Genomic DNA, 23,805 nt, shown 5'->3' on the forward strand with positions numbered 1-23,805 from the left:
GATTAATAAAGCAATGAATATGTGCTTAACTAGTTATTTTAACTATATATTTATGAATGTTTGTATAAATCAAATAACTAGAAACCCAGTATATATAATTTGGCTGAAAAACGATCTCTCCCAGGAATTAAGGTAATATTTACATACAGTGGGTCAGGTTGAGTTTAAGTGGGTTTAACTACTACCACGAGTGTGGATCGTAAGGGCTGGTAGACCTGCTCGTACGTCTCGAAAAACAACGAGCTTGTATGATGTTATGAGAAAGGAAGGGGGAGATAAGTAAGGACCTCTGTCTGGTATCTCTGTCTACCGATTGGGATTATTCGAATTCAAGACTTCCCGGTACGATGTGGGCTTGCTACTAAACTGCGGAGATTGTAGCAGCTATTGCGTTAGTATCGTTCGCTTACTTGTTGTTCAGTCTGTGATAGGCTTCCCTAAAATGTGGTTGCTACTACTTTGTGCTGTGAGTGTCTTCGCACAAAATGGAACTGGTACGTAAAAGTATTTTGCAATTAAGATTAATTTAGCGCTGATATTTGAACACGCTGACACTCGAACGCATCTAAAGAATATTATTATTAGGCACGCTAATAATAATATTCTTTAGATTTCAAAATGCGTTCCATTTTCAAAACGGTACAATTATTATTTTAGCGTCACCGTTTGCAAATTTGCGTTAATACACTCTTTAAGGTTTGCCTAAGACCCAAATTCCAGTCAATTGAATGTAAAGTTATAAATTTAATATTTTTTTCATAATTTATAACAGTCCATTAATGGATTCCAGTCATATGACTGGTATTCTAGTGTATTATTTAAGGGTATTCTGTCTATCGGAACACTTCTTGTCACTTTTTTATATACGTTGAGTGTTTACGTAAACCCCTAGGGTTATTAATTTAACAAAACATCAAATATAATTCTCATGTATTTTCTTATGCATTTAAGTTCTTTACTTTCACTTTCTTGTACCTAGAGGGTGCTATAAAGCGAAGCCTTATCATCTCTATTGTGTTTATTTTTCTGTCCCTATTGATACAATGTTGTCTTTGTTAAATTTATACTATGATAAATGAGTTCTTTTACGTGTACAGCTGTCGGTGCAGCTGGAAATACCGTCCCGCATATCTATCCTACGGGAGTATGGAAGATAGGGAATAATGCACTTGTACGCCTACACACATGTAGCCTATTATGTGACCTGCTTATTAGAGAGTAGCCGTCAAGAACAAAAAATATTAATAAAAACCGCGTTTATATTAATCAATTTTAAAAAGTTTTATTAATGCAAAGATAAATTAATATGATTAGAACTTTTAACTTTTGGATTCTTATAGAGAGTTCGATCATTGGAGCAATTAGTTGATCCGTATTCAAAATTGAAATCGATATATATTATTATTTTTATACAACAGGGTTCTAACGGGCAGCATTCCCACCTAAAGTGAAGCGAGTGTCGCCCATGAACACTCATTTCCAGAAGGCTCGCGAGTGCATACTGGCCTATCATCACGCCACAAAATGTCATAGCTCGAATTACCAATCCATTTCGTTATCGAATAAGGCTTTTGATCAAAATAAAATCAATAAACCAAAAGGACGTCTTATCGCACCCCGAAGGATATTATTTTAGGGAGAGCAATTATCTATAAAAAATCGGTTTTATGATTACAGTTATAAAACCTCGATAACATTATATAAATTACAGCTGGCTAGGTTAACCTGCAATATTGTTTGGTATAAAATAATTATTTACATACGTCAATCAAATAAAAAATATCAATATAAATTACCAATAGTTATTATGATTCAAGATTAATGACAATATTATGACTACACTTAATATATGCTTTTATGAATAATATAATAATGTTTTAAATCAAGGCTTATCACCATTAACATGCAAAATAAAAGTATTTCGAAATAAAATTGAAGTTTATAAATTGAACAAATGTTTTTTAAAAAACTTAGTATATCAAATATTTTGTTCAATATCACCGTTCACATTTAAAATTAGTACAAAGATCAGGGATTTCGTGCATAGGAAAACAAATAAATTGTTAAGACCCTTATTTGCTAGGTGATCTTGTGGCGCAAATAATGACACGACACAGCATGCGTTGGATGATTGAACGCCACTCTCGTCATAATCTTTGTTCTGTAATGGGTAATACTTGAAACCTTGCTTTTCCTTGTGTTGTCCAAAAAAATGATCGGTAGAGACGAGTTCTGGAATGCATTGGCATCCTACTGTGAGCAAGCTATAGAAGGCAGAACGAGATTGAGAGCACTATAGCGTCCTAGGCTAAGAAGACGAGTAAATAGGAGAAAATATGCCCATCTCCTACATCCTAAGTAGTGAACTGCACTGAAGGTTTTTGAGCATAATGCGACCCCGGAGCCTCTCTAACGCGGCTTTGTAGGAACTACTCGAGGTGGTTTTAGTGGGTATTTTTACCCAGAAATACCCATCCTCTCTGAATAGCAGACATTCTGGTGTAGGTCGAGTGCCCATTCCCACCTCGGATATCAAAAAAAAGATTGTGATACTCGGTCTGCTCTATACTTGTTTGACTTTATTTAATTCTAACAAACTTACATTTAACTGTTACACTTTATACTAGATGAATTGAGAGTTTGTAATAGGAGCAATTCGCGAAACAGGTATTGCAATTCCTAACGTTAACGTTCCTAGCGCTGTCGAAACTTAAAACTGGATTGAAATGTACACAATTATGTAAACGTTTTTCCTATATCGTATTTCTTAATTTCTACGCATGTCTAAGCCTATGTAAGCCTATTTTAGGCTAAAGACAAATCGTAATACAAAAATTGTATAAATTGTATGACCGCTATAATCGTATTTCGTATTTCTTTCGATGGCATTCTATAAAAAAAGAAATATTTTTCTATGTTAGACTTCGAACTTCTCCAGTCCACTGATTACACCCAGTAGCACTCCTGTGATACAACGTTTGTGTACTTATACTTCCTATTATATTACTTATATATCCAATAATATACTATTTTCAGGCTTACAATTAAAATTTAAATTTGAAGTAATAATCTAAAACAATTCTACCAACGGTCATCCGTTTACCATGCCTTTAATAATTCATATTATATAGTACCACAATAATATTGGATCTACTTGCATGTAGCTTTCGTGTAGTACCAAATACAATATCTAACAAAAATAAAACTTAATCTGGAATTTTACAGGAAAAACAGTTTTTGTATGGCAATCAATTTGCCAAAAACATTAAACGATTCTACTACAGTTTTTTATCACTACAAATAATATAACAATTGACTGTAATGATATGACTCATATTGTATATAATTTATATGTAAAATTCCTTTTAAGACAAATCTGCATCTACGTGTGGTAGAATATGCAAACTTTAGATTGTACCAGCTCTTTTACACCATAAAAAATATTATTAAAAAGATATAATAATTAAAATGTTATAAAAACCTGAACTTGGTAAGAATGTGCTTTTAACCACTTACTTTTGTCGGAAATGTTTTAATAAAATTATAGATCTTTAGTTTCAACAAAAAAATACAATGCTCTAATCTACATTGTAATAGTAATTGAAAAAAAATTAATGAATAGAAAACCAAATGGTTTAATTAATTTTTGGTTTCAAGTGTGCGAAACACTTAATATAATATATAAACAATAAGCCTTTTAATTTTTTACACACTCATAAATTGTAATTTAACATTCTCGTTTCCGATAATGTCCAATGGGTCGACTGTATTTATAGATTTAGGATCCGGTAAATAAGCCAAGCTCATATTAACATAAAACAATTATTAAAGTTAGTTGTTACCCAGCTCCAAACAAAGTGTTTCATTTAACATTATAATATATTATAAAATATCTACAACAACCGTCACCGAACTCGTATTTTACTTTATATTATCTAACATTAAAGTATGTTTTTCGTCAAACAAATGACAAAGGACAAAAAATATGTCATTTTTACCTAAGTTTCATCGTACTTATAATCTACAACGAAACAAAAACTATCGCTTATAATGTTTCTTAGTAAATTATATGCAGTTTTCGTCCGCTAATTATTCTTACAACATAACTCTAATGCGATTCGTTGCATTGACTGCATTTAACTCTCATAGTAATAGTTGCATTTCCGATAAAACCTGTTATTTAGTTGCCACAGTGTGTGAAAGTAAAACTGTAGGTATACTTAAATTACACACTGCTTTAAGAATTCTGTCTTCCTAACATCGCTTGCTCACTGAGTGTCGTGATGCTGCCGACACCGTTGTCTCAGATTAATGCACTGCTGCTTTAATTTCAGACGATCTCCATTTAAGAGAATGCTAGAGATCTTAGTACCCAGGTCTTGTGATATGTGTCATACATACCCTCATGTGTCATGCATATCATACCCTCCACTTTCTCGATTATTATAAGTATTTCAAGGTTGTGGCTCCACTTTCTTGATTATTATTAGTATTTCAAGATTGTGGCTTCCGGGCAGTGTGACCGAATTTTTGCAATACACTCAATGACGATAAAGACTACAACATTATTAAAAGCATAAATTGTAAACGACAACAAAACATTTACGTGTGGTAACAGAAATGGGCAACAATTTTCTGAAAAGAAACGACGAGTTTCCACAAATGTATATATAATGTATATCTATTACCAGGAGACAAGTGTAACTGTCAAATAGTGTGTATCACTCCTTATTTGACAGATGACAAGTCAACTCGCTCCTAGACTTACAATCAGAATTATGAGATGCCATTAACCTCTTTTTAACAACAAAAATAAAACTTTTAATAGCATGTAGTGTTTTTCTTCATCACTTTACTTTACTTTAAATAAAAGTACCTTAGGGTTTTATGTCTATACTAGACTTATAAAATATTTATGAATGCACAAATCTGTTTTCCAGAACTCCGTGATGTATTCGATTACCAATCCATGCCAGCCCTCTCCGAATTGGACGACTTCGACAAATGCCTAAAGGACCCTGAAGCAGTATACTGCATTGTGGATATGGAACTTCTGGAAGATGATACACCATTGTACCAGTATATAAAAGTAAATATTATAATACTATATTATGCTGATTATTATGGCGTATCGACTGATATCTGTTTCACGACGTTTCACTGTACAATTTAGCCTAAATTGTATAAATAATTACCGCTATATTTAAAATATCAAATTCATCTATTTCATTATAATTTATTTTTAATCATCTTTCTTAATCCTAGTTTTTATTAAGTAGATGCTTTGTATTAGATTAAACAGCTTACGTATTGGATGTACGAGGATTATATAGCGCAACATTATATTTTACGTTAGTAAATAACCAGATGAAAATAAAATTCGTATAAGTATGCTTACTAATTGATTGATAACCTAACCTTTATCAGTCTTGTGACGTTTATTCTTAAGACCCACAAATACATATTTAGTACTTTATTATTTATTTGACAATAATTACATATGTACAGCAACGAGAACATTATAGGCTCTAGGTCTACCTACCTACCTGTAGTATCTATACTACACTATAGCATCGAAGAGATAGATAGACGATATAGGCACTTAGCATATATATCTCCCCTTGAGATATAATGTACTGTAACTGTCTAAAATTAACTATATTTTGCAGAATTACTCGTCGCTATATTATAGAAACTATAAGCACTCAAAACTACACCGTGGCGTGTGTGGAACACAACACTGTGGGTTGAATTTAACACACGCGAATATTACCGATTTGACAGTGGATACATTGAGAGAATGCTTTAATAGGAGTATACATAAAGGATATGGGTTGCAGGTAAGTTCCAAAACTAAGTTATTTCCGCAGAGGCGGAAAACGGCTCAAATATACGAGTCGTTTCTTGAACTTGGATTTTGTGCCCATTGGGAGACTTTGGGCCGTGGGGTTCAAGTGCACAAGCGTTAATTAAAAACTTAAGATGGTACCTAGTAGATAGTACCAGTGACCAGCTCTGAGAGCTGGTGCTTTCCTCGTTCAACCAATAAGTATCGCAATACAGCAAGGAAATGCTGCCAGCATTGAAGGTACACTGCCACAGGGACCAAACTTCTAAAATTTATTTTAATTTTCTATTTATCAATTCATATTGAAAAGCTAAAATTTAGCAAATCCGTTGCATATTATAGAAATGTATGTAAAAAAATATTTGTACTTCACTTCATTTTCTAACAGAACATATATTCGTGATTATAGCCGTTTAAAAGGTGTTATGTTGTATATAATTTCAACAAAACTGAAAGATATAAATGTGGATAAAAGTATAATTCATATTATTTTTCTAGAAATTATTAATTTATATTTTGTTGAGGGTAGTAGCGCCGAGCACTATTGGCCGCCATTATTTCTGATTGTGTACTCGCTTGGTAAGCGAGCACTGTGCATCTGCAGTATTTTTAATATAATTGAATTAATATACTCTTTCAAAATATATTGAATAAAAGTGTATACCATAAAGAGTGGCAACACAACGTAAGCATCCTCGCCTCACATGTGTCTATGATCTGTAAGTAGCAATTTTGTTAAGTGACCGACGGTTCATTGGTCTACTGTCACATAAGAAAATATTAAAATAACTAATCCAGCCATCAGACAGTTTAATAATTATTATGTCTCTACCACGGTGCTTTAATATCCGTAGCGCTGGTTAATAAGAAATATTTTCTAGGTGGAGTCACTATCAGTTCGTTACTGCAAAACTCAGAAAGACCGTCTACCAATAGACTGGCTGGATATCATCATTGGTCTGTTAATACTTCTGGTCTTATTCGTGAACCTTGGTTGTTCCGCTTACTACTTCTTCTGGCCTCCACAAGAAAGAGGTAAGTTCCAGACTAGGAAGGATACTACTACTTAAAAGAGCTTAGGTTGGACTTTTCCGACCTACAAAACTATTGAACAAACGTAAAAAATATGTAAAAAAGGATGAAGGATTCATTCCAGGAGTCCAGACTTCTTAGTCAAACTTCTTAGGCTAAGTGTGACTTCTGTAAGTTAAGAATGATGATAACATTTGATATACGGAAGTTATACTTAAGTCTTGACTCTGAGGGTAACATTTAGAAATGAAACTTAAGTCTTTTTAGCACTGAGTATTGTATTTCGATTATATAAGTTTTATGTCTACCTTCGACCTTTAATGTGGTTAAAGCCAAATCAATTTGTCAATGACGTTTAATTACATCCTTGTTGACTCCCAAATGACTTTGATGAACTATTAATAATTCTGTTGACATGGGCTTAGAAGATTAATCTACAATATATATGTGTATGAACACATTTACATATAATGCTTTCAAGGGGAATGTACCTTTATATAGACCAGACGTTTTGACGTATATTTTTATATTTATATAACATTTGCATGTATATTTTTATATGGCTGATTGTGCGTTTTTTTTAATTCATTTATCTGAAGACACCGCGCTTTCTTTTCAAATAAACGATTTATAGTTATTATAGGGGTAGCTTACAAATATAATTTCTATTGTTTGTGATTTCATCTGTAAAGCATGCTTAAACTGTCTTGCAATTATTAATATAAATTTATTAAAAGGCTTACAAACATATTCTTAAGTGGAAATGAGCGGATTGAGTATTTCAGAAAGCTAATAAAATTTCGAAAATAAGCAATAATTTTTTTTAAGTCCCTTAAGTACAATTATAAATAAATAATAAAGTAAAAGCTTTTGTTTCTTGGCTAAATCTGTTATATTTCTTCATTTTTTTCTTTTAGGTAACAGATACTTGTTAGCATTTTGTATCCAGAAAAATTGGAAAGCTTTAAAGTATGGCGGCAGTGCTGATGGAGGAATTTTCAAATGTTTTCAAGCTATGAGGTGAATAAGTCATACGTTTAAAACCGAATACGATACCGCGAATAATATAATCGATTGCACCTAATATAAGTTAATAACGAAAGAGTCAGGTGCGACTTGATCGCAGCTGGAAAAAATCTGCCATAGAATTGTCAAATATGTCACTAAGAAGCACAAGGGTTTTTTTTTCTTTTTTATAGAACAGGGCGAAAACTGGCAGGAGGCTCATCTGATGTTATGTGATACTGCCGCCCATGGACACTCTCAATGCCAGAGGGCTCGCGAATGCGTTGCCGGCCTTTTAAGAATTGGTACGCTCTTTTCTTGAACGACCCTAAGTTGAATTGGTTCGGAAATACTTCAGTGAGCAGCTGGTTCCACATAGCGGTGGCGCGCGGCAAATATTGCCTACGCTATAAAACGCTCAGTCGTGGAACGGCAGACGTCGAGGTGATACGGGTGGAATTTTGAAGACGGGTCCCGCCGGGCTCTAACCAAATCATGAGGATATTTTCGGAGTTGTTGTCTACCAGGCCCGGCGGGGGATGCCAATTCCACCAAACTGAGTTAAAGCAAATAAAGTCCCTTTCTAGAAATATCCCCTATATATTTTTTTATTTGACACTCCACTGTTGTCTTGCTTCACAGATCTGCCTCATTGCGTCACTGATAGGATTTATAGGGGACAATCGTAAAAAACATTTGTGTGTACCTACTTATGTACACGCGTGAGAAGTTATACTTCTATCGCGTAACAAGATAGAACTTGTAAAAATTTACTCTCATCATTTTTCCCTTATCCATTTTCCATACTATACAGATAGATAACTTTTCACAAACTTAAATCAGAAGTGTAAAAAACAGTGTTCATGTGTTCGCCCAAACGGACATACACATAACGTCCATGTCACGACGCGTAATGGACTAGAAATACTTTTGACCAATTACAATCAATCGAAACGTAGGGCGCGTTTCGTGATTGCTTGTTTTATTGTTTCAAGCGGAAAGTTCGTATCGTAAGCCTGAACGAAACGCGTGATCATTTCGTCTCTTCTAGTAATCAAAGACATATATCCAAATTATTAAATATCTGGGCATTCATAACGTATATAATAAGTTTTATTGACGTTGATTTAGGGCAACAAAAGAAAACTTTTATTATTGACACATTGACGGACATGCTCGTACGTTATTTAGGTCTGACGATCTAATTTTAACTACAGAGCTGTGAGCTGAACATAATGGACAATCAGTGTAGTTGCACCCTCTCACAATTAACGTTCAATTGTGGGTTCCCCCTTACAATTATACATTTTTATGTGTATACAAATATCGAATAATATTTATCATGATATAACTCTTCCATTCTCATATTTTATCGATTATTTCATGGCCTTTGCTGTTTTTTTACCATCCGGCGTGTAGGCTATGGTACGTATAAAATTATCAGTGACGTTAAAACCTTTTTACGTCTGGGCCTTCTGTATCTGTTTCATGATAATTTGTAATAATGGTATCAGCCATGAGTGCCTGACTCACGCCGTCAACTTTCTGGGTCTAATGCAAGCCGGTTTCTTCACGATGTTGTACCGTTCGAGCGAACGTTATGAATGAACCTACGACCTCAAGGATGAGAGCCGCACCCTTAAGCCAATAGGCCAACACTGTTCCTGTACGCATACAGAAGTTTAATATAGTAAAGATAATAATGAATATAATTTGTCTTCATAGGTTTTATACAATGGCAATGATCCTCGGTCTTCATTCCATGATCTTCATTGGTTATGGCTACACAGAGAATCCAGAATTCATTGAAAACGTAAGTACCTATACTATCTTATTATATAATTCATCTTGTCAATTGAATACACAAACAATGTCTGTTAAAATCTATATTTCTTGAATATAAGGACAAAGCCTTTACATTCGTATCGTGACTCCCAAAAGTAAATTAAATATTTAATAATTGTAATTATTTGAGTATATTAAGCATTATTATTATTTATATTTTACTATATCAAAAACTAGAGGTCTCGGGATAACATCGCAAATATCATTTCGAATCATAAGCAGCTTATACAAAACATTTTCTCGAAGTAAGAATTTTACTAAGAAGTAGAATCAACAGAATAATGATTATATTTGTTTTAATTCTTCTCTCCATAAAAACCTTTCCCAGAATACAAGGCATAAATAAAGAAAATACTTGAATTCGTCTGGCCGAGCTGCGTTTAGAAACATATTATGTTGCGATCATTTTTATTTATATAGACATTCTAATTCTAGTTTAGCGTATAAATGGTTTGATAATAACAACATTACAAAAGTAGGCCTGCCGGTGTTGCGTTACCGATTCTGCAGTTGCATGTGCATCGGACGAAACGACCTTGGCGTCTTGGCCAGTCTCTATTCCAATCTATAGATGATCGAAAATTAAGTCTTTGAAATCGCGAAATCAGAAGGAAAAAGGAATGTATTCCTCTTTTTAAAACTGTTCACAAAATATACAGAACGTATTTGAATAGTTTTCGTATTCAATGATATATTCAGAGATGTGTCAGGCAGAAGTGGTTTTATGTGTCATAAAGAATGCTGATTGTCAAAAACTAGGCAGTTTATCAACGAAGTGTTTCGTCGATTATTGTCGCACTTTAACAGGATAATTGACACATCTCAATTCCTGTCAGTTTCTCGTGACTATCACAGTAAAAATTTTCAAATACTGCACAATGACTTTGCGGTGTTAATTGAAATAGTACAATACTTTAGAATTCGTCTAAAATTTCACTGATTTTATGACACTATCGTACACAAAAAAACGCGATCTTATTAGTACAACACATAACACGACATTTTATATATCTATACAGCATATAAATGGCTGGTATTTATATAAATCCATTGTACATGTGTTCGTAATTAAACTCCGAAACGGCTGGACATATTTTGATGAAATGTTTTATGTGTTCAAACGGAGTCGAGAATGATTTACATTATTCGATTTTTTTTGTATTACATTATACATAAACATACATACACATACATACATAAACATTTATATACCCATAATTATTGGCTTTGCACCGACTATTAACAGTTACACAACTTAGAAAACTTCCAGGCAACCTAGTAAAAAACAAAACAATATTAAGGGTACAGTTCAAGAAGTGCGTAACAAAATAAACAAATAGTATATTAAAAATAAAACTAGACTAGAATTACAATGCAATACAAAAGAATAAGAAAATACATTAATAGTATTGTCTTTTATTAAAATAACTCTTACACATTTAAAGTGATTTCTTTAAAAAATACATTAATTACATGAGTCACGATTAAGCAGGGTATGGTAAAGAAGACTTTTAAAAGAGGTAGCCAATCGTATAGAGTCGGGGAGTGTGTTCCACAACTTAATGGCGGACATCCTAAACTAATTGAGGAGCGTAACATACAGTCATAAAGGACTGAGAAAATTACATTCTTTTTAAAGATGAGCGATAGTTTTGGGATTAATAGGAATTGAATATAGAAGGTGAAGATGATGAGCATCAGCCACCCGAGCTACCTGCAAAATTACCGCCAAAACATTTCAAAATAACAATACGTTTAACTTCGACAACAGTTGCCTCAAGTCTTTACTTGTCTACAAATCCTTTGGGACAGCCGTCAAAATGGATAAAGCCATAGATATACATCACAATTTTATGGCGACTTGGGAATACTGAAGTTTAGTATTTTCTTAAGATAGTCAAAGGATAGGCCTCTAGGCTTAGATTCAACGATATAAAGTGGATTTATGAGTCTTGAAATTCTTTAAGAGACGAAATCTTAGGTTTTTTATTTGGCTCCATGGTAATACTTCGGTAATCCTAATTCGTCAGAGATAGCTTAGGTTTAACGAAGTTTACTGTCGATAAAAACATATATGTCATATTTATATATAAATAATATATCTGATTTTAAGTAAATGTGTATGATTAGTGTTATGCGAGCTACGTGTAAAGTTAAATTTAATACGTGTATTTGGTTCTTTATTTTTTAATTTAAAAGTTGTATATTTGTACATCTTAATATTCATTAATTTGTGTCAATGTATAGTTTGTTAGTGGAAGTAAGATACTATGCATACTTACTGATGCGTCCGTCGTAAATGTGATAGTCGTGCGTTAGAATTCCATATATACCATGGAGACACTGTGAGAAAACTGTCACGTCTTAGAAGTGTGTCAAGGTCATACTTCCATGCCTATAAAGAAAAAATATCATAGAAGCTTAAGTGAGTGATTGAACCAAATTAATAAAAAAAATTGAGTTATACTTCAGTTCTCTTTGTCTTGTCTTAAATAACATCAGTGATAGCAAAAAAGATGACCAAAAAGTTTCGGGATTTAAAACATAGGTATATATATATTACAGAAGTATTTCCGAACCAATTCCACTAAGGGTCCTTCAAGAAAAGATCGTACCAATTCTTAAAAAGCCGGCAACGCACTTGCGAGCCTTCTGGCAATGTGTACATGGGAATCATAAATATCTCTTAAAATCAGGTGCCTTGTGCCCGTTTGCCCGTTTGCCCTATGTTATAATATAAAATATTTGAGAATATCCTATTATCAATGGACTGAGGAAGCTAGCACTAAAACATAATAAATCTTTTACAAATTAAATGCCTAACATTTATTAAAGGTAAAAGATCATTGACATTATATTCACTGGTGCATTCACCTTATTGAAATTTGCTAAATCAATGGTTAAAAGCCTTGTTTGAACACAATTACATTCAATTAATGTATAAATAATTAAAGGCAAATGCAAATAATTTTGCTAGGTATGAATTACTATATTGTAAAATGGTTTTTACCGCAAAACAAAAATGTCTGGCACTTTTTTATTTTTTATATATTTTAATTGCAATTTTTATTAACATATGTGTTTACCTAAATTGTCATTCATTATAGATAAGAGAGTTTGTTATATATACCGTTATAATCTATTATGTGGTAAACTTGAATAAATAAATCTCATTGACTAACATACTTACAAGTAAAAATATACTCAGAAGATAAAACTTTGCTTTGATAAAGATTATAGAATATATCCCTATATTAAAAATATGATAAAAATACTCTTATTTTTTTACGCTATTTATTAAATAATTTCCATAAGTCTTTTAACCCAATGTGGGGCTTGGGGAGGACATATTTATACTTTCATTTCATTATTCATATTTTGACTTAACTTTATATTATTGTTGGAAAATCCGCTCAGGGGTCGGCAAACGGAACCTGGTTAACATTCTCAAGTGACTTGAGGATTGTGGGGTCGGTCCGTGAGGTGCAAAGGAATCCACTAAATACCAACAGCCCCATCTCCTAGCCATGGACGGGAGACACGGTAACAGCTTCCCTTAATCCGTGTCCCTGTCGAAAGTGTCTGTTTCTGCGAGCCAAAATAAATAAATGGAAATGGGTATGGCACATGGCAAGAGGAACAAAAAATTGGAGTCAGAACGTACTAAACGCAAGGTGCAATAAACGCAAAAGAGGAAGAAAATTTAGAAGATGAGTAGACAAGATTAAGGTAACTGCAAATGATACTTGGCTGATAGTGACACAGTGCATCTGCATCTTCCTATCTAGGAATGGCGGGATTTGGAGGAAGCCTTTGTCAAAAAAGGGCATAATGATATAATAAAAATATAAATGTGTTTAGGTATCTAAGACAAGCCGGTTTCCTAATAATATATTTCTTCCTCGAACGAGCGAATCTTGAATACGCACATAGAAAGCAAAGCATGTGGATCTATTGGTGCACAGCCGAGGATCGAACTTACAACCTACAAGATGAGAGTCCACAGCCACTAAACTGCTCTGGACTACAAAATATAGCTTGTCACTACTCCCATATAAAGATCAGATAAAGCAGATAGCAAAATCAACTTTATACTATACCTTAACGGGACGTCAGAGCTTTTCACGATAACAATCTGTGTCGTCGTTGCCGAGAGCGTGTTACAAAGTTCTATGAAAATTAATTTCTAACGTAATGTGAGGGATACAAAATGGTATGGAAATTCATTAACGTGGTATTTAAATTTTCGCCTTATGACAAAATAGTTTTTTTCTCCAAATGCGCAAGGATACTTACCTGCAAAGGTCAAAGGTAAAAGACCTTTAGACCAAAACACCGCATTCCTCCCTCATTGGTTGGCAACACAATATGTGAGTGTGCATGGGCTTTTTATGGACATCCCGCAAGCCTCATTGGAGGATTTAAAATACCGGTACAGTTGATCTGTATTACTCGGAAAGTAGAATCTCGCTGATGTCAAAGGCCTTGACAGCTCAGGTCAGACTGTTTTGACGAGCATAGTTCAGCCGGAATGGGCAAGCGCAAGGGCTGGAGGGACTCGGGCCTCAGCTTGTGCCATTGCAGAATAGTTAATCACCTGAACGGCAGGACGGAAGCTTACTGGAGTGAGCGAAGTACGAAGTTAACCTTTCCCGGTGAAGGTGGTTTTTACCCTAATTAGTTTTGATTTTTCTTTGTAGCGCTGGTGGCGTTTAATCTGTTTTTGGGGAAGAAAATGCGATTCCAAATCGGTCACTTTCTACCGCAGACCCCAGAGTTATCGCATCGAAAACTCAGCTATAACACACTACATAGATTTCACGTTACAGCAGTTATCACGAATCATTTAATCTCAACCACGATTTAATTTGCGGCGACACACTGTGCTAAACATTGTCGATTCCTGTTAATGTGTGGTGTTTTAATGTTTGTACCTGAAATTTTCATTAAAGGGACAATTTGTATGGAAACAAATTAATGCTTAGTAATCAAATTTAATTTGTTTTCGGCTATATTTGAAAACTTAGCATTGCTATTGAGAATCTATTTATTATGGCAGACTTATTTAGTCAAAAACTGAATTGGTACTGGAACTGATATTGGTTTTATTTTTTTAGATTTATGATCTATTAAACATTAATTTTAAATCCTTTAAATTAATATTTCGTCCTTAGCGCTTCATTTGCCGGTAACTATTCACAAATCATGTTATGTTAGATTAGAATTTAGCATAATTACACAGCATTATTTTCAGTCATACGACGATTTCTTCAAATCTCTCCTGTTCAACGCTCGCATCATAGTCCAAATATTCTTTGTGATGGGAGGATTTTTGATGGCCTACAAAATGTTGACATATGCTGAAACTCACGAGTTCAGTTTGAAGACTGTGCCTATGGCTATTGTTAATCGTTGGCTCCGGTAACTTAAATACATCTATTACTACTACTAACTTTATTACTATCTTGATGCAACTCTAATTCCTAAAGTCGTTTAGCTTGAGACTTATTGGGAGCTTTTATAATCGTTGACCCCTATCATAAAATAAACATTATTAATACAGCATAAGTGTACCAAAATGTGAAAAAAAAAATGTTTTTTCTAGATTAATGCCAGCTGTTCTCGTAGTAATGGGTCTGGCAATGACCTGGGTACCCCATTTGGGATCTGGTCCTATGTGGGACGCGGTGGTCAAGCGTGAGCGAGACATCTGCAGGATGAATTGGTGGCAATTGGTTATACTTATGCCAAATGTGTTCCCATTTGAGAATCTGTGCCTCCCTCAGGCTTGGTAAGTAGCAACAGTAGTTCTAATAGTTGTGAGCAGTGTTGGCCTAGTGGCTTCAGCGTCGTCTCTCATCTCTCAGGTCGTAGGTACCATCCACAGCTGTGCACCAATGGACTTTCTGTCTATGTGCGCACTTAACAGTGGCTCGAACGATGAAGAAAAACATCGTAAGGAAACCGCTTGCCTAAGACCTAATAATTTGACAAGATAGCACAGGAGGCTGACGACGTCCGTCATTCCACAACTGAGCGCTTCTAAGGGCACTTTATGCCGTGCACCACCACTATGTGGAACCAGCACCCAACTGAAGTATTTCCGAACTAACTCGCCTTAAGATCCTTCAATAATCTCTGGCAATGTAAGTGTCGATCACTTAACATCATACTATAAAAAATATGGCTCAATCAGCAATTGAAGTTTTTTACTTTGTTTATCGGATACGCTGGAAATCTGTGTGCCTAAATTATCATATAAAAGTTTTCTTTTGAGCCAATATATTAAAAATGGTGGGCTGTAAAGTAAACATAAATGTATGGGCTGGATTTTGTAACAACGCATTTTAAAAAGAAAATGCATGTTACCGCATTAGACTTTCTAATGTAGAACCTTCGAGAAAATTAAGTAAGCTAGAATAAGGACAATGTTAGCAAACATTAAACCCAAATCCAAATCGCACGTAAAATTACGCAAATGTTTATGTCAATAAATAACGTTTCCTAAGAACTGTACTAACATTTGTTTAAATGTCTTGCATGGTACAAATTAATATTATTATAATTTTATGATTTCATGTCGTTGTTATTTCTTCTATATTTTCAAGAAATGTATATTATTTTCAACAACATTCCTAATAATTTGATTGTTTTATAACTAACTAACCCGTGGCGCAGGAGTCTTTTTTTATTTTTATAAACTTCGCCATACCTTATATTTTTTCTTATCTGCATACAATATATTATAATAAAAGGAAGAAATAAATACTTTATAATTACACAACATTAGGATTTCCTGTGTTGTGGGCAGCCAGTCTCTTCCTTTTGATAATAACTGTACTTGACAATAGTTTCTACGTAACACAATATATAATTAAACTATATTTGTACAATAACAATATTTTGTGCATCAGGATAAGACAGGTTGACAAGATGTTGTTTAAGATTTTTAGTGAATGTATGTAATATGAGTGAAAATGTAGTTTTTAAGTGGTTAAAGATGAAAGGCCTACCAAGGAGAAAAACGTTGGGCGAAGAAAGTGCGTTTTTTGAGTTGCCTTCATATAGGTTTGTGTTGTATATGATGCAGTGTAATTCAATAATAATAATAATTAATTTGGTAATAAACTGTGCGCCTGTTTATCTGTAGCTTTTCTCAATAAAAACGATTCAACATTTAAATAGTCTTCAATTCGAAATAGTTCTTAAGATGAGCGCGATCAACCAAACTTTAAATTGTATCCAAAAAATTCTCGTGAGGAACTCCTACGTGACACGGCTTGGGTTTTTTGTTATTTTTTATGTATATTCGTTAATACGCCATAAACTGTTTTTTTTTATATCTGGGTGATTGACCGCAATATTTGACCATTGTTTTTTATTTGTTTTAATGTTTGTATCTTAATTGTCACAATTCAACAACCAGCCAGCTTTTGCATAGTTTTATTTATTTATTTAATTATTAGTAATATTTTAATCATTTTTATTTTGTATGTTAGTAAGTTTTGTTATGTAAGAGCTTGGAACCTACATTTTATTGTAAAGCATATCAACTTATAATTAAGAAATATGTTTTAATGGAAAAATTACGTCTATCAGGCCAGCTAGTATTAATATAGATATACATATGTATGTTAAGGTGTAATAAAAAAATGATCTATATTTTTGTGGTTAGGTACTTGGGAACAGACACGCAGCTATTCCTGATGACAATGGTAGTGATGCTTATCATCTGGCGCTGGCCAAGATCCGGAGTACCGGTCTTAAGTGGGGTTATGGTAGTGAGTTTATTGATACCATTCCTGCAGAGTTATTTCATGGATTTGCTGCCTATACGCGTCAGCATATTCCCTGAGTGAGTACTGACTTTAAAAAAATTTTATACGGTAGTGGGGGAACCATCCTACGGGACGCCCAAAATGGGCAGTTATAGCATCCCATGGACACCCATATAAGTAGGTGTGTTGTCGGCTTTTGAGGGATTCAGCTGAGTTTATCATTGGACGTCGGGGCAGAATACGAAACTCCTTATACCCGTATAACCTCGACGCTCGTCGGTCCACAACTGAGCGTTTTTTAAGGCAGTTGTTGTCGCGTACCCACTATGTGGAACCAGCCCACTGAAGTATTTCCGAACCAATTCGAATTGGGTCCTTCAAGAAAAGAGCGTACCAATTAAAATACCGGCAACGCATTCGTGAGTCCTCTGGCATCTGGTGAGCATCCTTTTATATCGCTTGTAAAAAAATAATTAGAAAGATTTTACAAAAAATCTATTTTAAATCACGACATTTAATTCTTTTCATTTTCGTTGAGAATTTTATCATTTCTCTCAGTGCTATGTATGACTGCAATGGTTTTAAAAGTGGCTTTATATAGCTTTAAAGGTAATTATTTGTAGACAAATTCAGTAAAAGTACAAAGGCATTCACTGCAGCCCATAGACATCCATTTTAGTCAGTGTATTGCCGTCCTTTTATAATGCTTTTTTTCATTCCAGATCGATCCGTAATATATTTGGTTTCAACTACACGTTTTACCACGCATATGTGTCGGCCCAGGGCAACTGGGCTGGGTATCATCTTGGCGTGCTGACTGCGTGGTTCTATCATCGAGCGCAGAACAACAAGTGGAATCTGGGCGAATCTTGGGTGAGCTATACCTTTCACGATTATATTAGTAACTTAAATATACAGTTTATAAAGCTGACCTTTTACCAAGTGATCCCTATACGTAATTATATAAATGATGTGAATAACAATCCAGTCGGTTGCCCTCATCAAGGGCCGCCCCCGTACCGCCCTGTATTAGCAGGGCGCGGACCAGCACACCATCCAAAGGGGGCATACGCCCCGAAAGGGTCTAAGCAGCGCCCTCGCGAGGGAGGGTGTAACAAAATCATCGAAAACAATTCAGTGCTTCTACGTGATACGTGCAAAACAAGAATTTCTCAAACAAATGTTAAATACAAATTCATGTTAGTTGTGAGCTAAAATACTTCAATAAGAAATGCCGCAGTCGAATATATGGATCTAATGCTGGTAAACTTGAAAAAAATTCCTTCGCTATACGAGTGTTAAATGCTTACTTAGAATGTAAAATTTGTGAACAGTGATGATTCGAACGTACGGTCTCAGAGTTAAGAAGCGCTTTAAGAGAAGTTAAGAACGCGTTTAGGCCAACATTTCTCAGCAGATTTATTTATTAAAGGGATTATTTTTACGAAATCATCATAGTTACAACAGACCTTGAAATTGATTATACCTTGGGTTGGGACTCCATATCAATATAATACATACATTTTAACAAAATATAATGGACTACATAATGCATAATATCAATAATAATAAAAGCCTGTATTCCCTAAAAAATCCATATATTAACATAATTTTAACCGAAGCCATCACATACATTTTAAATATATTTTTTATAGCACATTAGTTATCAGTAGCCAGGATGTCTTCCGACATAGGCTTCGTTGTCTCCACTCGTTTAGTCATTTCACGGCTTGATCTTCTCCTTCATTCCAGCTGATCGTCGTCGAAGGAAAAAATTTAATCAAAGAAAGAGTTATGTGATGGCATTCTTCTCCCATCTCTGAGATACCATCCTATGAATGTACCACAATAAACTAATATGTACTAAAATATACAAACGTTTTAATATTATGGATTGACCTTGGTAATCCAAGATAGTCAAGGTAATCTAAATGTATCAAGTAAAAAGGAATATAAAGATCTTTCTAGGCTATTTTTGAGAACGATGCCAAAATTCAATTTAAACACCTTGACCATCCAGGTGGAAGGAGCTATGCTTGAACCTCCAACACATACATAAAAACATAATAAATAAAATTTTCCAGTTTCTAAAGGCCCTGTTCTTCATCTCTATTCCCATTGCATTTGGGACGGTGTTGATGGGCTGGGATCTCCATCACCGAGAGGCGACCGCTTTCGAATCGGCCATTTTTAACGCTTTGAATCAGAACTTCTTTGCGTTTGCGATATGCATTTTCATTATCGGATGCTTCTATAAATGTAACAGTAAGTATATAAAATAATTGTTAATATAATTTAACGTAATTTTTTTACAGTCTCACTCGGCTCACTAAGTGATGCCGCTCCCTACGATCACTCTGAATACTGAACGCTCTTTTATTGACGGGAGCTAAGTGGAATTGGTTTACTTAAAATATAAAAAGACAATATAACAAAAAAATTAACACAAAGAACATAATAATCCCTGCGTACATACCTCGCCGCAATATATCCTGAATATGAATTGTGTGCCTCTCAATTGTATGTCGTAAGGATAAAGAGAATTAGTATGGGAACAATAAGCCAGGTAAGGCCCATAATGTTACAAATAAAATTGGCAAAAATCTAATCAAAATGCCTCTAGCATAACCTAAGCGATACAAAAGAGAATCTAATGTCACGATCTGCCGAGTCTATTATGAATCACCCTCCTAGAAATTTATAAAATAATATGCAACATTCAAAATTGCGCTTTATATCTTAGATTATGTTTTATTAAATAATTAAAATATGGAATTATTTGCGAAAACCAACGACAAAATTTTGTACGTTTAATATTATGTCTAGAAATTGAGACACTAGTCACATTGTTGAATAGTGTTGTAAATAAAGCGCTTGTTGAATTATTTTGAGAAATCTTTACTAAAAGCAGCTATTTATATAAGCACATATAGTATATTAATTCCCCGAAAAATAAAACGACATTTTTCAAGCAGTTACAAGCTTTTTATTTGGGACAGTGAAGTATCAAATTACTTACGTAAAAAAAAATCTGCTGCGGGAGTGCTATATAACTGATTTAAGCAACACTAAGTATAGTTAGTCTAAGTCTAGTATTAGATTATAGAGATCATGAAAAACCCGATTATAACAAACAAAACCAATAAGAAAATATTTAATACATGTATAAAATGTATTGCCTGCCATGACTTACTGATATCAGACATGGAGTTCCACAAACAAAAATATTCAAACACTAGAAACTTGTCAACACCGAATGGAAAGAAATACTTCTTCTACTCGATATATATTCGATTATCAACAATAAGAAAACATACTAAAATTATAGATATAAAATACCGAATCATACAACTAAAATGGAAATGTATGATGAATGTATAAATACGAAGTAATGCGAAAAATGGACCAAAGAAGTTATGGAATGGTACCCTAGACATAAAACGAGAAGTGAAGGTTGACAACATCGTAGATGGTAAGATGATATTAAAAAGGTGGCAGGAGCGACATGGATGAGGAAAGCAAGAGATAGAACTTGGTGAAGAACACTTGGGGAGGCCTATGCTGAAAGTAAGACGATCAAGAAACCGGTGTCTAATAGGAAATAATATGATAATATTTACATTTACTTTAACAAAATTTCGTTAATAATTAAGTAGAAATAAGATAAAATGTAACCTACAAGATTGTCAATAAAGCCTATATTTACTTATTTAAGTGTAGTTATATACAAAAATAAATTTTCGTCATTTTAACTTACACTCACAATATCCAGGAATTTGACAACGCGTAATCGAATAGACACCAATTTGATGGTTGACATCTTAAATATACAATATATTAGTTTTAAAGGTTATCCACTATACGGCAATACTTTTGGACTGGCTTTACATAGGAAAGTCCCATATAATGAAATATTGGAAAAGAATTAAAATATGACCGCCTAGTCTAGCTTTCTTTTTACTAAACTTTTCGTATCAGCTTCACTTTAAGCTCATAGAACACGGTTCAGTACATTCCCTTAAATCTTATTCAGTAAATCCACGCCCTAACTGACATAATACAGCAATTTATATTAGCCTCAAACACGTACCGTTTAACATAAGGGTTCGATTCCCGTGCGAAAGATAGCGGGATTACTCGGGATCCTGGATAACAATAAAAATGCGGACGAAGGATTTTCGGTCTTGCGTTCAATGCATCTAGGGTAGTTGTAAACTAGGCTCAAAAACGATGTTTTAAAATTAATTGCAGAAAATGTTGATGAAATTATTTATTGAACTTATAGAGCAATGTTGGCCTGGTCGCTTCAGCGTGCGACTGTCACCGCTGAGGACGAGGTTCTGTCGATGCGCACATTTAACATTCACTCCAACAGTGAAGGAAAACATCGTGAGGAAACCGGCTTGCTTTACACCTAAAAAAACGAAAGCTTGTCTCAAATACACGAGTGATTTAATGTGCCTGAAGAGCAAAATTACATGAGACATATAGTTACATAGACAAAACTAATGGAACAAAGCAAAAGTATTTAAATATAAGTAAACAGTGAATGGGACAACGAAGACTGAAAAAGAAAAATGTTGTTATAACTTTAAAAAAAGCAATGGCCGTAAAAAAAATACGATGAGACATTAGATTGATTCATTTATCCTTAACTTTTTGAACAAAGTTTCGTGACGCTTTGGAAACGTCTAGACTATAACCACCCTAATTTCGTCCGCGTTCGTTTAACGTATTCACACGCCCTGTGTCTTCAGCTTGTATGTTAACGCGTTTATTTATTTCGCGCAGAGCTCTGAGTTCACCAAATAAATCCCATTTTTTATTTACAAGTAAAATAAATTGCTTTTGGTCGAGGCCTTAATAACTGGGAAACGGTTTTAACAATGTTTAGGAAATTTAAAGGCTTTTATTAATCGACTTCAAAAAGGAGGAGCCAATTGACGTGTAATTTTTTGTTCTATGAATGCCTTGTTTAGTGTTTATTTAATTATTTTGTTTCTCATCATAATGATGAGCCAAGGCCAATTACAATATCAACACACACACATTTCAAATTTAAAATGTAGATTATACCTTAAATGTTTAAAATTATTTCTGTATAACCAAGAAGTCTTTTGGCTCTTATATCAGAGTTAATTGTATATTCACCAACTAATTCAACTATTTTCAGAGATCTACGTTAGCTCCGTAGAATGGGGTCCATTGCAGCCACTCGGCAGAATGTCTTACTGCGCTATGTTGGTCCACGCTACTGTACTAAGGACCTATGGCGGTCAAATGAGGCGCTCCTTTTACGCCACAGACTATACCGCCGTAAGTTAAAGAAGTCTACTTAGTTACCTAAAGCGCCTAAAATCAAAATAACTTTATTAGTAAACAAGTACACTTATGAACGTCAACAAAAAAAATGTTAAATTGATTCTAAATTTACATTTACTACCGGTTCGCAAGTCAATTCAACTCATATCAAAGCCGTGCCTGAACAGTGCCCTCTTATGAGACATTGAAATTGTTGTACCTCACTTATTACCAAGGTCTAAAATTAGCAAATTTTTCTGAATTCAGTCTGCAAAATCAGCTTAGAAGTTCAGGCATCTCTCTTTCGAATTCTTCGCGATTATAACGGATTAAACATTACGTATCCGGAGCTGGATATATTCGGTACTGGACTGTTTTGAAGTTGGCGTTATTAAGTGCCTGTCTATCCACCTAAGTACCTTATCCACTATTTTGCTGGGAGCTTTTCTCCTGCTTACCAAAAATTTCTGGTATTTAATTTAATCTTGTTCATATTTAAATTGTATGTATGATTTTTTGTGAGATTTATGTTGCACCTAAATTGTCATATATTTTAGATAAAAGAGTTTGTTACGTACCATAGATATAGTATTATATATGATGTGGTCAACAAAGGAACAGAAATTAAATAAAAAACATCCAGATAGTACACAAGAATAGGGCAGATGCAGCCGGATGTAGTGAATTCGTAGAAAGATACGGAAATGTATTCACTGAGAAGGAAAGTTGTTTGTTCGTTTTGAACATAGTACCATATACCATATACCATAGTTGAAAAGCCTTCGAAGTAAGAGTGATAGAAAGTAGTACTAGTTTTAATACAATTATTTACTAATGTTTTTGTTACGCTTAAATAGTAAAAATAACGCCTGTTTATTTCCAATCAATTGTTTAGAGTATATTATTAGTAGTTGCAGTAACTTTCTATAGTACTATTGATCGGAACTCCTACTTGGTAAAGACCTCCTCCAGTTTCTTCCAAACCTCTCAATATAT

The 23,805-nt window shown here is 34.1% G+C and overlaps 1 protein-coding gene across 3 annotated transcripts in view; it reads left to right on the plus strand.

Moving 5' to 3' along the window:
• Nucleotides 1–390: 390 nt before the first annotated feature.
• The window catches only part of LOC123710922 (O-acyltransferase like protein-like), a 30,531-nt gene continuing 7,116 nt past the window's right edge, over nt 391–23,805 (plus strand). For 2 of the 3 annotated variants that reach the window (XM_045663237.1, XM_045663235.1), the window contains exons 1-12: nt 391–494; nt 4,941–5,089; nt 5,670–5,840; nt 6,730–6,883; nt 7,798–7,900; nt 9,611–9,698; nt 14,985–15,151; nt 15,336–15,521; nt 17,406–17,585; nt 18,231–18,381; nt 19,593–19,773; nt 22,682–22,824. In XM_045663237.1, coding sequence (XP_045519193.1) covers nt 443–494; nt 4,941–5,089; nt 5,670–5,840; nt 6,730–6,883; nt 7,798–7,900; nt 9,611–9,698; nt 14,985–15,151; nt 15,336–15,521; nt 17,406–17,585; nt 18,231–18,381; nt 19,593–19,773; nt 22,682–22,824 — 1,725 coding nt within the window. In that variant the 5' untranslated portion in view covers nt 391–442. Of the gene's footprint in view, nt 495–4,186; nt 4,211–4,940; nt 5,090–5,669; nt 5,841–6,729; nt 6,884–7,797; nt 7,901–9,610; nt 9,699–14,984; nt 15,152–15,335; nt 15,522–17,405; nt 17,586–18,230; nt 18,382–19,592; nt 19,774–22,681; nt 22,825–23,805 lie in introns of those variants that run through there. The other variant, XM_045663238.1, reaches the window with a different exon arrangement.

Source organism: Pieris brassicae, chromosome 6 (assembly GCF_905147105.1).
Source record: "Pieris brassicae chromosome 6, ilPieBrab1.1, whole genome shotgun sequence".
Taxonomy (NCBI): Eukaryota; Metazoa; Arthropoda; class Insecta; order Lepidoptera; family Pieridae; genus Pieris; species Pieris brassicae.